Source organism: Sardina pilchardus, chromosome 14 (assembly GCF_963854185.1).
Source record: "Sardina pilchardus chromosome 14, fSarPil1.1, whole genome shotgun sequence".
Lineage (NCBI taxonomy): Eukaryota > Metazoa > Chordata > Actinopteri > Clupeiformes > Clupeidae > Sardina > Sardina pilchardus.
In genome coordinates this window covers 22,067,200-22,083,771 of record NC_085007.1, presented here as the reverse complement: position 1 = coordinate 22,083,771, position 16,572 = coordinate 22,067,200, and the positions used below count along the sequence as shown (strand labels likewise).

The following is a 16,572-nucleotide window of genomic DNA, read 5'->3' as shown; positions in this document are numbered from 1 at the left end:
GGCGATGTGGCGTTCTCACTATTCCTTTTTCGGGTTACATGTTGCATATGCCCTATAGTGCTAACCGAGGCAGAGAGCAAAGGTTTAATGGCAATTACTCAATGGTATCTTCATTAATTTTCAAACTGCCCGCCTGATATTCTCTATCCAGAAACTCTCGGCTTTTGTGTGTAGAACGGGCGACTGACTGAGCATGAATCGTTGTTGATGACAATAATGGGGGCGGCCTCTCGATCGAAAGACACATGGCCCCGGCATCGGAATATCTCATACGAGCTCATTGTACTTTACTGGGCTAGCTTTACTATCCTTATTCCCGGGTTTGAAGACTATCCGGCTTCACACAATCAGTTTTGCTGTCACATTAAGGAGGATAAATACAGTGTCTAAACATGCATCAAACACATTTTGCAGTTGTTAAGATCCCCATATTCTCTGCTTTTTGAAGCAGTGTTGGTGGACGTTTATATGATGTTTAAAACGTGAAATTAAGCACAGGAAGCTAGGTAGCTAATTGTTAGCTGCTAACCATCATCACTTATGTTAACATTGTTTGGTGTTACCTGTTTAATGTTATATGCTAACACACAATTTGTGTCGAGTCTGAGGTGTGATGGTCATTTTTAGTCAATTGTCAGTCGCCCACATATTGCCCTCGTCATTGCGTAGTCTTTGTAGACTGGTATAGTGATGGCTAAGTTAGCTGACATGCCTTATTCGAAAGGTGCATGTCAGCTCAACCATCGTATCTATATGTCCCCTTATAAGTGCAATGTTATAATCACTTTATTTAGATGTATTCGGGGCTGTTGCAGACAGGTGCATGCGCTATGTGATGAGAGCGACATCGGCTGTGAAATCTTTAAACATAATGATCCATGACATAAGTTTCGCTCGACATCTTGCACTTGAAATCCGCTCTACTCCCCATCTGTCTCATTGCGTTGAGTTATAGCAGCTAACGAATCTCCTGCAAATCAGAAACAACTTATTTATATTCTCATAGCTGTGTGTGTATGGCATTGACCTGAACGGCCGAGGGGGCTTCAATCAATGTAATACAACAGTAGCTGTAAATGTACAATAACATTTCACTCAGCTAAGTTTGATAACTTGCTGTGATCATGGGTTAGAATATTCACCCATCATTTCGTTTGGATGATGGAGGATAGGGATACCTAACATGCTTTCAGGTGCACTGGTTTCGGAATGCAGTCAGTTGTCATTAAAGTTAACAGTATGCAATGATTATAATCAATTAACCTAATACAATTATGTATTTGACTCATTACTTGAGGTGCGTAAGAATAGTTGTCACAGAATTGGTTCCCGTTGATTGATAATTATCCAGTAGAGGCATCAGGGAAACGAGCTCTTTCTGGACAGTTTTCTTCCGCCAGAGGGCGCTCCAAAGTTACTTAGTGCAACAGGAAAATGGTTTCCGTGGTTTGTACCTCTGAGCGCTGCGTTTTGCTGTCTGTGGTCGACCTCAGTGACCCTACAGTGTGTTTTAGAATTATCTGTTCACACCAGTTGTATAGTTCTCTAATTCTCACGACTGCTGTTGAGACACTCTTTTCATATTTGTATAGGCCTGGGTATGGTGTACAACATAAGCCAGCGTTACTGCTTATTATCTTGATGTTTTGTACGTGGATTAGGCCTTCTGACTTGCCGAAGAATAGTTTATCTTCACAGTTAGCCTACCAGTAGCCTACTTGATTAGGCTTTCCTTGTTAAATTGCTTCCATTTCAACTCTTGAACTCATCCAAACCAACCTGTGGAGTATTACACAGTACAGCTGAATTGAAGCTTAATGGGTACCCTCTGGTCTCATTCAGTAAGTCTCAATCGTTTGGTCCTTAATATGCAAATGTGGAAGAACTCTTGCTTATTTAGTGTTTTTTTTTTTTGTTTTGTTAATTGTCATGCAGTAAGTCAAGTAGACAGTGTGTTTCTCAGGCTTAATGCTGGTGTAGGTGAAGGTTTCTAGTTTGAGCAGTTGTGTGGGTTGACTTGACACCATACTTTTGCTGATATCGGCCAATGAGGAGCCTCATTGTAAACCCATTTCTTCAAGCTTTGGAACCAAGACTGCATTGTAGGATTTGGAGAAAATATTTTTGACAAGACATTACAAAACAAGTGGAGACAAAAATACCTCTTCAAAATAGTCAGATCAACGTATGTTGCAAATAAACTGCCCGTATATGGTGTCAGTCCAGGTAAATAAGGATTTGTTGAGTTTCCTCCATGGCGCATGAAGAGAGATTGTTCCTCCTTTGCAGCAGACGATCTGTTTCAGACCTTGAGGTCCACTGAGCATGCTCAGCACTGCGCAAGGCTGCTCCTACTGGAGAGAGGGGGCACTAGCCTTATAACGCAAAAACAGGCCTTCATGGCCTACACGACGTCGACTGGTGGCTTCAGCTTATGCTCTTAGCCAAGATATGCGGGGCCTCTCCTCACAAAGGTATGAGAAATGCTGGTATGAACTCTGAGATGTCATGAAAACCATGATTGTGTCTTTTTGATGGGTGATCCTGTTTATTGTTCTGACTGGATTTCTGCCTTTAGATGTGGACATTGCATTGATTTTGTGATAAATGTTCGGCCATTTTAGTGGTCGCAGTGATCTGACTGAGACCAAATCATCTGCCCAGTAGGCCTCTTCAGGACTCTTGTTAAACATTGATAGTATCTTGGTTGGTCCAGAGAAGGTTTGTCTCTGGAGTCTGGACCACTTTGGGTGTTATTTATGTCCTGTCTTAAATGGCCTTGCCAATGTAGCCTAACTGTTGCCCCTTAGAAACTTGAAGCATACATTGCCAAGGCATAGGCCAACATTGTCTTGAAGGTAATGATGTAAGCTTGGTCTCTGCACGTTTCATAGCGTGGCACTGTACATAGCAGTACAGATTTGTTATTGAAGACAACATGTTGGTTTCGACAATTTATTTTGTTGTGGGGTTAAGTTGTTGTTTATCAACCATGTAGAATTCTCTTTCATAGCCTTAGATTGATTGCCGAGCCTAGAGTTATGTAGTACGATACGGTCCATCTTTGAACTTGTGTGCTGTGATACAAGACATTTGATGCAATTATGCAGTGAGACTGCCCAGTGAGACAGTAGGATTTGTTTTCCCTCTCAATGTTTTTGTTTAAGAAACGCTGACGATGAGACAATTTGCTACAAGCTTCTGTTGGAACCGTAACAGCTTTGAAGCCAGTATTATACCTGATATAGGAAATGGCAAGCTTGTGCTGATTTTGGTTTCAGTCTTGCTTCTAGTTTCCTGAGTCATTGGTGTGTGTCCATCCATCTTTTAATGTGAATTTTGACCAATTGACCAATTCTACTTTTTGAATGGTTGTATAATAAATCGATTCACTACAGCGAGTGGATTAACTCCCAAGTTGCATAGGGTGTAATGTTACTGAGGTTGGTAGAAATGGGTTTATTTATGCCAAATCACATTTGTTTAGATTACTTGTTTGTTTTGTGGTGACTACCACAAGCCAATTGTGCATTGTTGTTGAGTCTGGGGTAATGTTTTGTAGCGCAAAATAGGTCATGTGCTAAATCCCCTACCTAAAGCACAAGGAATCTTAACACCTTTCTGATGTATGTCTGATAAGTTGCCCTGACAACCTAAACTTTTTTACTTTGATTTTTGACTTCTGGGTTTAATCTAGGCTTTAACATAGACTGTTTAAATGAGTTGTGAATGAGAAGTGTGTCTTAAGTACAAACCTTGTTGGAACTAGTGAGATCATTAGGAGACTTCCCTTTCGTGTTCTGGGCTTTGCCTGCTCACAGACTATTCACCATTGCAGTGCTAAAGATAAACCTAAGGAAGTATGTTTGACTATCTTGGACCATTGATTATGATTATCAAAACTAAAATGGCCTCTTCCTTCCTCCTTTCACCAGCCTCATTTTAGTTTCAGTTAATCGTAATCCAACTTATTCAACAATTATGCTCTGTCTTTATGCATTGAAATATGGAATATTTTGTTCGTCTATATGCTTGGTCAGGAAGGAATACCCATCGTATTGAAAATGCTGCAACTGCTCATTGGCTGCACATCCATCCTTTATTCTGAAAATACTACAAAGTACTGTACCACCATTTCAGTATTGCAAACCTGATGGGAAATCTTATTTCAGGTGAAGCCTCTTGTATCCTTGAAGTTCTGTCATATTTCTGACTTTCTGAGACCGGGGACTTGATATTCTGACAGTTACTAGCGTATCAGCTTACCCATCTGTCTTAAAGGTACAGCCCTTGATTGAAATCCATCAGGCCTAGGTTTGCACTTTTCAGTCTATTCAGCAAAATTCTCATAAGATTCTTCATAGGCGTCCATTCAGTGTGGGTACACAAAAAAAGTAATGCAAACCCCCTAACCCCCTAAGTTCCTGCCCAGTGCTGGCTCTGTGAAGGGGAAACCTTGTTGTTTTGGAAGGGAGGGAGCTCACACCTCAACAATCTCTCATGGTCAAGAGCTATACCTTTAACCAAGTTTTATCAATAACCAGACTTCCTTATTCCCCTTGTCTGAATCACATCAGTAGAATCTACTTCCTTCCTCTTTGTCTCACAATAAGAGACCTCGTTCTCATCAGCGCAGCAGCCATGCCAAGCCATAAAACCACTCACAAGCTGGCCATGTGCTATAAAAGGAACACCAAAGTAAAACATTTAGTCGGCATCTGTGTTCATTTCCTCTACATAAGTCCATCATAAGTCTTCCTTTACCTTGTTTTACAGATAATTGGCCAAGGCATCTTAACATGAATTATATTAGCTCTGACCATCAAACTGGTCCAAAATGAAACGATGTTGGGAGAGCAGAGGGGAGTGTACGTAAGGCTTAGATAATGAAACTAAAACTAAAGAAACATTACAAAACATGCCTATAAAAGAACAGAAATAAACACTACTTCTGTACCTTCTTCTGAAGAAACACCATGTATGCTTAAAGGCTAAGAAACCGCGACAGCTGGTAATGACAACTTTACAAATGTGGTTAAGCATTATGAAGGAAGACTTGATACTGTTTGTTTTTGTTCATTTTAATTATAAGATGGACACCATAATGGGTAATGGTGACTGAGCCACATATTTTAATGAAGGGACAGGTCAAGACTCTGCAGTCTTCTGTGAGACTTATAATATTAGCTACACATTTTCCTACCTGTCCCATCTGTTTTACTGTTATGAATGTAGTTAGGTAGGCTACTTGGCGAACGTGAAATTAGACTGAGCTACTAATTGGTGGAGTCAGTGTTCTAATTCGAAAATAGAAAATTAGATAAAATTCGATAAAAAGTAAGATTTAAAATGGCATAGTGAAAGTCAGAGCAATAATGTGAAGTAAACAGATATTTATCGCCCATAATCCACAAAGGCCCTCAACACAATTGGTCTTTAGTGCTGTGCGGTCATTGATGTTGTCCCCAAATCCTGCTCAGTGGCATTATTGAGTTTTTAACTGCAGCTTTGTCCAGTGTAATAATTAGCCAAACCAAGCTTGTTTTTTTTTTTTTTTCACGGACCCTTTATCTTTGAGCATATCTTGAGCTGTGTTGGTGAGAGGGTTCATGAATTACTATATGCCTTTACTTTTGTACACATATATTCTTCTAATTTTTAAAAAAGGCAAAGCTTTTGGACATATCTTTAACATCTTCAAAAAAAATGGCAGCAGTGGTATCTTGAGGTTATGCGCGTATGAAATGGTGGCTTCATGTTTCTCCTCTGCCTTCCTTCCTTCCTTCATGAGGAGCAGAGAGCTTCCAACTGAGCATGCTCAGAGAGGGCCTGGTTTGAGCTCTCCACAGATATCTGGTCATGTGACCATGGCAGGGACGGTACATGTGGGAAGCTAGACGTTTGTATGCTGTTCCCCTTTGCCTCTTCCTCCTCCCTCATCAGTGAGGACCCACAGTCTGAACCAGGTATGGCCAGATAGCTTGAAGGCTAAACCTGGAAAAAGGCATATTATTGTCTTTGGATTTTCTTTCATTCCTGTGAAGTGTGAAGGAGTGAACCAGAAGAACTGGTTGTTGTTTTAGTGCATGAGCTGTATTTTGTTTTGTTTCCTTTGTTTTATCACTATTGTCTCTAACCTCTTGATCATTTTGATTGATTTATTGATTGATCGATTGATTGATTGATTGATTTCATTGATTAGTATAAAGCCATGTGTTCACCAGCAGGTCTACAGAAATAAGAACTCTCTTACCCTTTCATATTTGTATTGGTCAGTTTGCTGCTTCGGAATAGAAGGTAATTTCTCAGTGTAAATTGAGACTGTAATACTCTCAAAACGTAAAAAATGGTTGGATTTCACAATTCGAGACTGAAAGACAAAACACTTTGTTTGTAGCATAGCTATTATCACCTAAGGGATTGGTATTCATACCAAGTGCACAGGTATGGAGAGTGCCATGTGTTTGGTTTCATCACATGAGAGGGGGGAGCTCGGCCAGACAGAGAGGATTGTCAGAGGTGCCCTTGGATGGCTAGGGTCTAATGTTGGATTGGCTAGGCTAGGCTGCAGCTTCTAATGCTGACAGTTTTACTCTTCTGTCCTCCCCCCTCTCTCTCACCCTTGGATAGATGCTGAAGTGTACACAAGGTGATTACTGTCCAGTGTTCTCAGGTTCATGAAGTACCTATGTCTTTACTTTTGTAGACGTATACTCTTCTGATTTGTAAAAAGGCAAAGCTTTTGGACATATCTTTAACATCTTCAAAAAATGGCAGCAGTGGTATCTTGTGGTTATGCACGCACGAAATGGTGGCTTCACTAATAACTGTCCAGCGTTCTGAGGAACCCTCTGACAGCCGAGCAAGGCTAGTCGTTCTAATGCTCTCTGTTATCTCCCTCTGAGGTCTGAGGGTGAATTGCTTTGTAACCACAGCTTTACTGCATACCATACCATACCATAAGGCTCCCTTTAGTTGAGACTGCAGAGACATCTGTTTTCACTTGCTGTGTGTGTGTGTCTGTGTGACGGCATTTTCCTTGATTCCTTGCCGGTGTGCAGTGGAGAGAGCGAGTGGCAGGCTCTGAACAGAATCTAGCGGCTCCTGGAGAATGGGCACGCAGCTCTACGTGGGTGGGTGTGGGGAATGGTAGACTGACGGAGCCTGGTTTTTCATGTGTTTTCTGCCTCTCACTCTCTCTCTTTTCACACTCTCCCTCAATTTCTTTGCTCTCCTTTCAGATCCTCCACAATTTGTCACCATTGCTTGCATCAAAGCAGAAAGACAATTGCATAGCTACCTCAACTGAGAAAACCTAATTTGGGCTCATATTCACTGCAGAAAAACCCTGAAGCTTAATTATTTGTTATCATTTTTCCTCCCTCTCCATTGGGAAAATGTGTCAGCCTGGACGGGTTTGTTCCCACCCTCAGTGGAGTTTTTTTTCTTTTTTTTTCTCTGCATGGTAGTTATTCAAAATGGCTGACGGGGGCTCTACTGAGCATGCTCCACTAGATGACTCACCATGTTAGTTGGTGCTTTTGTCAACAGTAGACTAAATGAGAATGGGCTCGGTGGTTAACAGTATGGTGCAGTTCCGAAAGCAGCCAAGGTCTCTCTTAACTCGAGCACTTGAATGGACATCTCATAGTTTCACTTAGACGTGTGTTTCTCCTAAGATATTTATAGCCAGTCATATCAGATATTGGACTCTTGAATAGGAATTTTACATTTGACATATACAAACTATTGGATCAGCCTTTTCTTGTGTAACTTTTAGTTAGTTTTATGACAACAATTTTGAATTGTGTTAATAGGAATGTGATTAGCTAGCTATATTCTGAAATGAATTATAGTAGTAAGTATACTTGGTGCTGTGAGTTAACAACTCAAGAGACTTTATGACACTAGATAAGGCAAAAGCTGTGGCCTACATAACCAGAAGTATTAGAAAAGGAACACAGTAGCAGTAATGTACAGTAGCTTATGAAGGAGACAAATGAAAGGCCATGTATGGTTAAAGTCACCACTGTAATTGATTGGGATTTTGGATAGAGTCTTGTTTGAGTAATACCTAACTAGGCTAGTGGTTTTGGCCCGTCTGCTTTTAGGAGGGAAGCACAAGAAACATTCGGAGGAAATGAGCTCTTCAGCTCTCCCAGCCCAAGGTGCTGAGAGTGCTCTCAGCTGTAGAGAATTGGAGCTGAGCTGCAGTTGCTGTTTGTGTGGAACTGTGGGGAGAAATCAAAAGAGGCTAGGCCTCAGGAAAGGGCTGTGAGGCGCAGTGTTTGGTTCTGGCTGATGCTGTATGTCATTTTGAGTCAGAGAGATAAAAAAAAAAAGAAAAATCTGGCGTGCCTTTAAATGCAGCAGCCTAGATGAAAGTCTGCACTATTGCTGTCTGTGGATCAGAGAGGAATGGATGTCTTTTCTTCTTGTGCTGCCTCAGTCAACTCAGCCAGACAGTGTTTACAGGTTGTTACTGAGACATAAGCTGTAGGCTACTCTTTATTTTCAAGCTAATGTTTCTTTTGCTTTGTTTAATGGATGTGGTGCAGAAGGTGGACAGGAAGCACTAATCAGCCCTGAAATTTCAATGACATTTCCTGCCAGTGTTCACAGAATGAATTTCTAGTCATTCTGTTGAGCAATATAGATGTAGCCTTCTTTGCATTCTCTGAATTTCATCATGGATTTCATAGATGGATGGTTTTTGATAGATGTCAGCCTTTATGCTCTCCGTAGAAATCAGTCAGAGTAGTAGACTGTTTGCGTTGCTCAGCTGTGCCACATTTTGTGCAGCATTGCTCACTTCAGTGGCTTGGATGAGAGAACAGCTCTCTAGGGAGTGATGTGTTGAAGGTTAAGGATCTCTCCGTTCACTGGCCTTCAGAAAATGCCCTTGCCCCGACCAAGAGCCACCAAGCTGCCCCTCAAGACCCCTTGATCTTTTGTCCCGTCATTTTTGCACAAGCACTGATGAGAAGCCTGCGTGATATTCACCATCTTGAAGCAGGAGGAGAGGGGGAAAAAAAGAAAAAGAAACTGAAATTCGAACTGACTGAGCATGCTCTGTGAGCCTTTACAAGAGGGACCAACAGAGGGAGCTACTAGGTCACATGACCAACGGGCAGGGTGAATGTGTGCATGCGGGGAGGAGGAGGAGGGGAAAAAAAGAGGAACAATCTGTTCGTGACTCGCTGTCTTTCCTTCAATGGAGGCCATCAGAGAAAAAGGCCAGGTATGATGCTCCAAGCCAGGCCACCTTTAGCAAGTGGAAGACAACCTCTCTGCCTCCCAGCACAGGTTCTGAGCATTCTTGCTGTTTACAGATGCACGAGCTGCTGTCTCCTCTTCACTCCCCCCCCCCTGTCTTTCATTCCTGCCAACTGCAACTGAGGCCGGGCTGAAGCTCTTCTCTCTGCTCTTCTCTGCCTGGGCTGAGGCGAGCGTGGAGGCTCCATTCTGACTGAGGAAGACGGCAACCACCAGGCTTGAGCGTCAGTAGCTGCAGTGTGGAACAAAAGGCCTGACCAACCCCCCCTCTGTCACCAGCCTCCCTCTCAGAGGTAGAGCACGACGGCCATGTGTGTGCATTGCTGAAGATTACTGCTGCTCACCGAGGCCAGCTACTGTGGCACCGGCTTCAATTGCAGGCGATCTGAAACCTGACAACGCTCAATCCGTCCGTTAAGTCCTCATCCACACCTTAGAGAGGAGGAGAAAAATCCAGCGGATTAAATCCTGTCTTGGCGAAGAGATAGGTGGCCCAGACGCAGATGTGTTGAATTTCAGGGTGAGAGCCGTGGATTGGATTCATCCTTGCCGTCTTTGCTACAGTTTTTTTTTTTTCGTTCTGCTTTTTTTTTTTGCCTTGTTTGAGTTGGAAGCATTTGGCTGCCAATCCTCTTCCTGCAGCCCAGGAGCCCATTTGCATAAGGGTGTGGTGGGATTTATGGTCTCAGTAACTACGAAGGCAGCAGTATCTTATCTCCTCATTCTTTGGTTTCTTCAGAGAGCGAACAATAAGGGCTTCATACACGGCTTTGGAACACTGGGATACAGTTGACCCGAGTGTTGTTGACAGACAATCCAGTTCCGGGCTAAACGTTGAAGTAAGGGAACATAGGCCAAGGCTTGTTACTACGATGGTTTAAAAGCATAATACCATTTACAAGCAAACTGCTTTCTTGTTCTGAGGCCACAGTGTTTCCTTCCAGCATCAGAGGGGTCTTTAGCGTCTGTATGAAAGTGTCAGTTTGAAGGAGCCGTAGGGCCTGTAAGTACTGCAGCAGTGCAGCAGGAAATAAGAATGTACATGACGAGGCCTAAAAGAAGCGCCACAGTTCTACGGACCAGTCTCTTTGTAAAGAGTGGAACATATGTTGTTTGGAGTTCATTGCAACTGCCTGTAGAACTACTTGCCTGTAGTTCTCTTTTTTCCATTTCCTTTTCAATTACAGTTATTTTGACTGGGGCTTGTGATCTGTGACTTGTTAAACCTTTTGCTTGTTGTCTTGTAGGGATATCATTATATCCATGATTTTTTGATTTTGTGAGAAATTCCTTTTTTTCCCTCCTCTCTCTGGGAAGAATTGCTTTGGCTTTAATTAGAGTGTCCTTCATACTTTGGTGTGAAGGACTAGGTCTGGCAGGAGTGAGCAAAAATGTCTGTATTGTTAACAGTAGGTGTTGTTAGCATGACTTTTAGTCAGTTTATTCAATCATGTGTATCACATGAATGGCACGTGAGATTATGGAAAGCATTGTCTTCTGTGAAGACTGAAGACACTTTAAAAATGTACAGACGTGTCCATATGAGTGTTTTGTAGTCTTTTGGGGTTTTTTTCCAGTTGTTTTAGCTTATGATGTATTCAATACCCAAACCTGAGGCCTCTATACTCACTCTCAGTAGCATGAGCAATCTGCCAGCTACCACAGGCCTCATCGCCTCAGATGTCTGTCAGGGAACAGTGAGTGGGCAGCCTCGACGGAGAACAGGTTTGTGTGTAAGCTGCGTTCCACTGACGTGACGCCACACCACAATCAAACAGTCAAACGTTGCCCCCATTTTCCCATAGGATGGATTGAACTTGTTTCCATTGATTTACATGGTGTCTAATGACTGGGCTGTGTTGCGAACAGGACAGGCTAGCCATTTGCTCTACCCTAAGGTAGCAGAGTAAGCTGATCCTGTCTTTGAACAGACAGAAATACCTCTGCTTCAGGAGCCTGCTATGTGCAGTCGTGCAAACCAAATGCTTCGGTGCAACAGCCTTTTGACAGTTGTAAATAATGAAGTGATGGGTCGAGTGTATTTGATTTATTACGCTGAGTGACTGTCTGCGCACTGGTATTAAATGGGAGAAAGGAAGAGGACATCAGTTTGCTTGGTTACTGAAATAACTTAGTGAATTGTGAATTGGTTCCTCCATTTAGCTCAATGCACTTCACATCCTTTACTCAGGGCTTTTATTGGATTTGTATTATTTAAAAAAAAAAATGGTTATCCAACCAGTCCGAGGTGTGATGAGAGCACTCAATGAGCGTTAAAATATTTGATTGGGTGGAATCTGTCTTAAGGCCTAGTTAGGCTGCCACTGGCTAAACATGTTGACCAAGACTATCATATGGTAAATGCACAGGGCCATTTTGGCAGGCTTCTGTTTAGATGGTCAGGATGTGTGTAGAGTAGAGAATGAACTTGCAGTAATTCAGGCAAGCTCTGCTCTTGCGCCCCCTAGCCAGTGGAAAGAAAACACCATCTGGTCTGCTGCTGCCAGTAAACAATCTAGGTTACGAAATGGCGGTGAACTGTCGTTTTGCCTTTCCTCCTCCTCCCTCCCTCCCTCTCTTTTTTCTGAGCATGCTCTTTTTTCTGCCTGTAGGGGGAGGGCTCCGTACAGAAAGGCCTGATTTCTCCCCATGTTAAGAGCTAGTCACCTCTCCCTCCATTTTTTTTCTGTATTTGCCAGTGAGTATTGGGATCCCATTTGGGAGTTTGTAAAGCAGAGTATGTCATGTTTTTGGATCCACAAATGCTTCAGAAACAGACATCTTATCTTGGAGACCCATGTTGTCTCTTGTCTCATCTTGGTCCATGCCTTGACAGTCATTTTCTCACATTTTTTTAGAAGTTACAGTGAAATTGACTGAGTATTTGAGCATAGGCTAATTGGCAGATCATTTCAACTAACTTCACTATTCCCAAAGAAAATGCGAGCTGATGACCATTTCTGGGTCCGACTGCGTGTGCCATTTAGGCTGCCCTTTGTTTTCCCAGGGAGAATGAATAATGCTGTTAATGCCATATATCAGGTGGCTGACCTTTTCCCTTTTCTACTGTGATCAAGACAGGCTTTGAAATGTTTTAAGCTCTCGTACTGAGAATGCCAATGCAGGATTGGGTTGCAGTCACTGTGGCTGTTGGCCGCTTAGCGGACGGGAGCAAACATCTACTGTGTTACAGTAAGGAGGTGCTGCCCCATGGTGGAAACCCAGACCTGACATGTTTTTTTTGAGAGGCAGGACTTTGAGGTCGTGTGTGTCACCTAGCCAGGTTAGCTGACCTGGCAGTTAGTCAACTTGGTCCAGCAGAAACTTGGCCTGTCGGTTCAAAGCTAGTGTGGAATTTGGGGCCAGAATGAGGGAGCCCAGATCTGTCTCCCTCTTGCTGCTGGATGTCGTGGTGTTCAGCCTGCTCTGTGTAACTAGCCATAGAGTAACCTGTCAGTTAGGTGTAACCTAGTGGTTGGAGATTATTGAAACTGCTTTTGTGACGGTGTAGACTCTCTGAATGATCTTACAGATAAAGCTGCTTTGAAGCAGCCTTTTGTGTTTACTATTCTTGGCAAGGGAAGAGGAAAGGCTAGACGACACCTCCTGCTGATATAAATTTATGGTTGGGGACTTTCTTTCATTACACTCAGCCGCTATAGTAGCGTAGTTGTTTCATTTCACAGTTTTACCCTCTTGGTTTGAGCTGTGAGTCATGGGTGGAGAATTGTTTTTCAACCTAAACCTCTACTGCTGCGCCTGTCATGATCTCTGTTCTTTGTCCATTGTACCATGAAACTCTGGGCTTGGGTCGAATATGCTGAGCTGTCATGTTCAGTAACCTTTCTGGGTAGAGGCAAAGGTTCTCTCTCCCTACCCTACCCCCTGTCATTGCACTCTACCAACATTTAGATTATTTGTGCTGGGCGAACACTGTCCACTGCTTTAAAACGTAGGTCAGTTCACCTGAAGGCAGTCTATCCGTAATAACTTTCAGAGGCAGTACACTCTTTGGTGTAATTAAGGATTCTGAATTAATGAAAACCCTCTTCACAGTTGAGGATATAGCCAATATGCATTCATATTCAGAAGCATATATTTTTAAATGTTTTACTCTCTTTGGTGAATCTTCAAGTGTGTGATAATGAGTGTATAGCAGAAGCAGAATCCCAGGTAGAATTGGGAGTGCAGGCGAAAGGGTCATCCACAGGGATTAATGAAAGCCAGTAGGGATTACAAGGGCCAGCCGGTGATGGAAGCACAGGACACTAGCCATGTCATTGTCACTGTGGTCTTGCTTACTGCAATGTCTCCGTGTGGTCTACGAAAGGAAAAGAGAGAGAGAGGACTCTTATTATGAAATGGCTCCCCTGGTGGCGAGAGAGGGGAAAGGGAGACGAGACGAGAGAGACCTCCTTTGTTGAGATCAGCAGCTAGCAAGCGCAGACATTTTCTTGCGCTGTGTGGCGGAAGGCAGCTGGTGTGACCGCCAATCAGATGACGGGCTTGTGGAATGGGGTGGGGGAGGGGTGCGAGAAGGACTGAATCTTCCTGTAATTGCAGCACCTTCTGAACAGCCTCTTCCTCCTGCTCTGCTGCTGGGCCATTAGGACTGAAGCTCTTGTAGATCTAGAGGGCTAGCAAATGAGTGAGTGTGCTTTCCCTATCTGTAGTAGATGATCTCCTCTTTGCATGAAGACTGTTGAGCAATGTTATTTTTTCAGCATGTTGTGTGTTTTAGACGAAAGTGAGTGTGGAAATCTCTGTGGATCTCTGAGAATAAGCTGTCACTCTTCTGCTCCTCTCTCCCCCTACAGGCACTGAGTAATTAGAATCAGAGGTGACTACAGTATCCTCAGCGACTAAGCCAGTGAGGTTTTTGGCATGTTTTGCAAGGACAAACATAACCTCTTATCACAGACAAGAGAAGAGGCTGAAGATGCCCATGAATTAGGGAACAGAACAGTATAGGCTGCTTTAGACTGCACAGAGGAAGAAGCAAAAAAGAAAGTAAAATGGGAGAGATGGCACAAATGATTTATCTTCTCAAAAGCAGTCAAGCCTCTCTGGCCTACTGGCCGACATTTTGTCATAGTAAACCAATCTGTCTTTTTACTAGGCAATCGACTGTTCGAGATTACAGGGAGCTTCTCAAGGACCCTAACAGCCCTGTTGGGTTTGAGAGGGAACCACAATTCAATGCAGTGCTGTATGACTTGCCTAGGCCTGAAGGAAACAATCGGAGCAAATAGAGGATATCTGTGAGGAGATTGTTGTTTTAGGGTAGATTGCTTACCTTGGAAAAGAAACTCTCAGATCCCTTGCTTGCTGGATATTTTCCAGGTAGATTGTTATCTTCTCTCTTGTAGACGAAAGACACTTGGAATGCGAGAGAGTAGGGGAGAAGTTGGACCTTCCTCCATACTGGTCTCCGTTCACTTGTCTCTGTTTTTTTTTTTTACTCCAGCATGCCCTTCTTGCAGCTTTGCTAGTGCCCTTTGATTGCTTTCACTGTTAAGCTTATCGGCGGTGCATATGTTTTGTTGAAATTCCACTTGCTCCCCGAGCGGCTGGTTGTGTGAAGCCTCAAGAGATCGAGTGCCTGGGCTGCACGCTCTGGCCCTGTCTTGAGTAACGCTGAAGCCGAGGAGTCCTGAGCTGCGGGACTGGCCAAGCAGCTGTGGGACTACACTAAATTTGGGCCAACTGCCAAGGAGAATAACGCCATTGGTATGGCAGAATGGTATGGTGAGAGCCAGATAGAAAGGATGAATGTGAGTGTGTGTGTGTGTGTGTGTTTTGTGTGTGTGTATGTGTGTACGTGGTGTCCGCATAAGAAGTGGAGGGAGAGGGGGAAAAGGGGGGAGCAATCTAAGGCCTTTGAGACCATTCAATCTTTGTTCCTGTTATTCGGAGGCTGCTTGTCAAAGATTTGGTTATCATCTTCTCCAATTAAGTTTTTTTTTCATGCAGCCACTGTCACTGTTTTACACAGGATTCAGACTTTCAGTCTTGCTGTTGCTTTTCAGTGAGGAGTCCTCATGTAACTTCAGGTTATTTTCCCCTGATCCTTGGAATATATATTTGTATAAATTATGCAAAACACTTAGTTGTTGACTGCTTCCACAAATCTGTATTAAAAATTGAAGGTGACTGGTTTTTAGTAGGAGGTAAATTTGCTGTCTCCAGTAGAAAACTGGAATGCTTCAACCTGCAGCCTCTCCCAGCCAATCAGATACCTTGTTCCTGAGATGTCGTTAAAGTGAGGTTGTTCAGCCTATGCTTAACCCTTCATCCAACCATAAAGTGTGAAAAGACTATTCTCTCTGGATTTGATGATGATGTTTTGTTGAAGCTTTTGAGGAATTGACTTGATTGTTGGATCTCTCAGGGACGAGGAGTGTCTGAGTTTGTAATGCTAATGCTATTTGAAAACAAGTGGTGGATATTTTTTGCCAAGCTGAAGATTTCTATGTTCTTAATTCATCTTTGCACTGAATAGTGATGAAGCCTTAGAGAATCCTGCCAACTCAAGCAAGAATATTTTTGCTATCTATCTGAATGTTTGGACAAAATTAATTTACTTCACATATGCAAACAGGAAGACTTAACAAGGCTACTAGCCTGACACTTTATTTCCTTTGCACACTTGATTTCTTTTTTTTTTTTAAAAGGTATATTCCGTAATAGTATAATTGTCATTGTATCATAAACATTGACCAAAAAAATCTAATGGTGGATTTTCCTTCACCAGCCCACAGGTTTGTCCCCAGGAGCTGTGGGGAAGGGAGAATTTATGAAAACAGAGGGAATGAAAGAGCCTCCCAGTGACCGAGACGGTAGGCCTACATCTAGTCTTCTATCTAATACCTGTTCCATTGCAGGGTCTATTTAGTGCTGCTTTAAAGTGCCCACAACTAATTGACCAGAGTAATATAGCTGGCTGTACTCACTGATCAGTGTACTGGCAATAACATCTTAAAGGAAATCGGTTGATGTTTGTGATGGACAGTGTTGTTTTTGTTGTTGTTATTAATAATAATAGCCATTATATTAGAAGTTTAATCTGGTTGCCAGATCATATCACACAAAATGTAGAGTTATTAATTGGCCCTATTATTAATAATTGTTAAATGTCCATTGAATCCACTTGCAGCACTCCAGCAAAAAGTCTGATTTTTGTCTGCTATGTGCTATACAAGCATTTGCTTCAATTCCAGATGTACTATTTTGTACATGAACACAAACTTCAATACAGTCTTCAGAGGCTGAACACCAGTTCATCAAAAGAAGTAG

At 42.7% G+C, this 16,572-nt stretch overlaps 1 protein-coding gene across 10 annotated transcripts in view; it reads left to right on the top strand.

The window, feature by feature from the left end:
• ehmt1b (euchromatic histone-lysine N-methyltransferase 1b) overlaps positions 1 to 16,572 on the top strand; it is a 36,487-nt gene that overhangs the window by 78 nt on the left and 19,837 nt on the right. For 3 of the 10 annotated variants that reach the window (XM_062553445.1, XM_062553450.1, XM_062553444.1), the window contains exons 1-2: positions 1,674 to 1,841; positions 16,031 to 16,115. In XM_062553445.1, the coding sequence (XP_062409429.1) occupies positions 1,818 to 1,841; positions 16,031 to 16,115 (109 nt within the window). In that variant the 5' untranslated portion in view covers positions 1,674 to 1,817. Of the gene's footprint in view, positions 1 to 1,672; positions 1,842 to 2,395; positions 2,475 to 9,672; positions 9,797 to 13,809; positions 13,925 to 14,378; positions 15,020 to 16,030; positions 16,116 to 16,572 lie in introns of those variants that run through there. The other 7 variants (XM_062553446.1, XM_062553453.1, XM_062553447.1 and 4 more) reach the window with 6 other exon arrangements.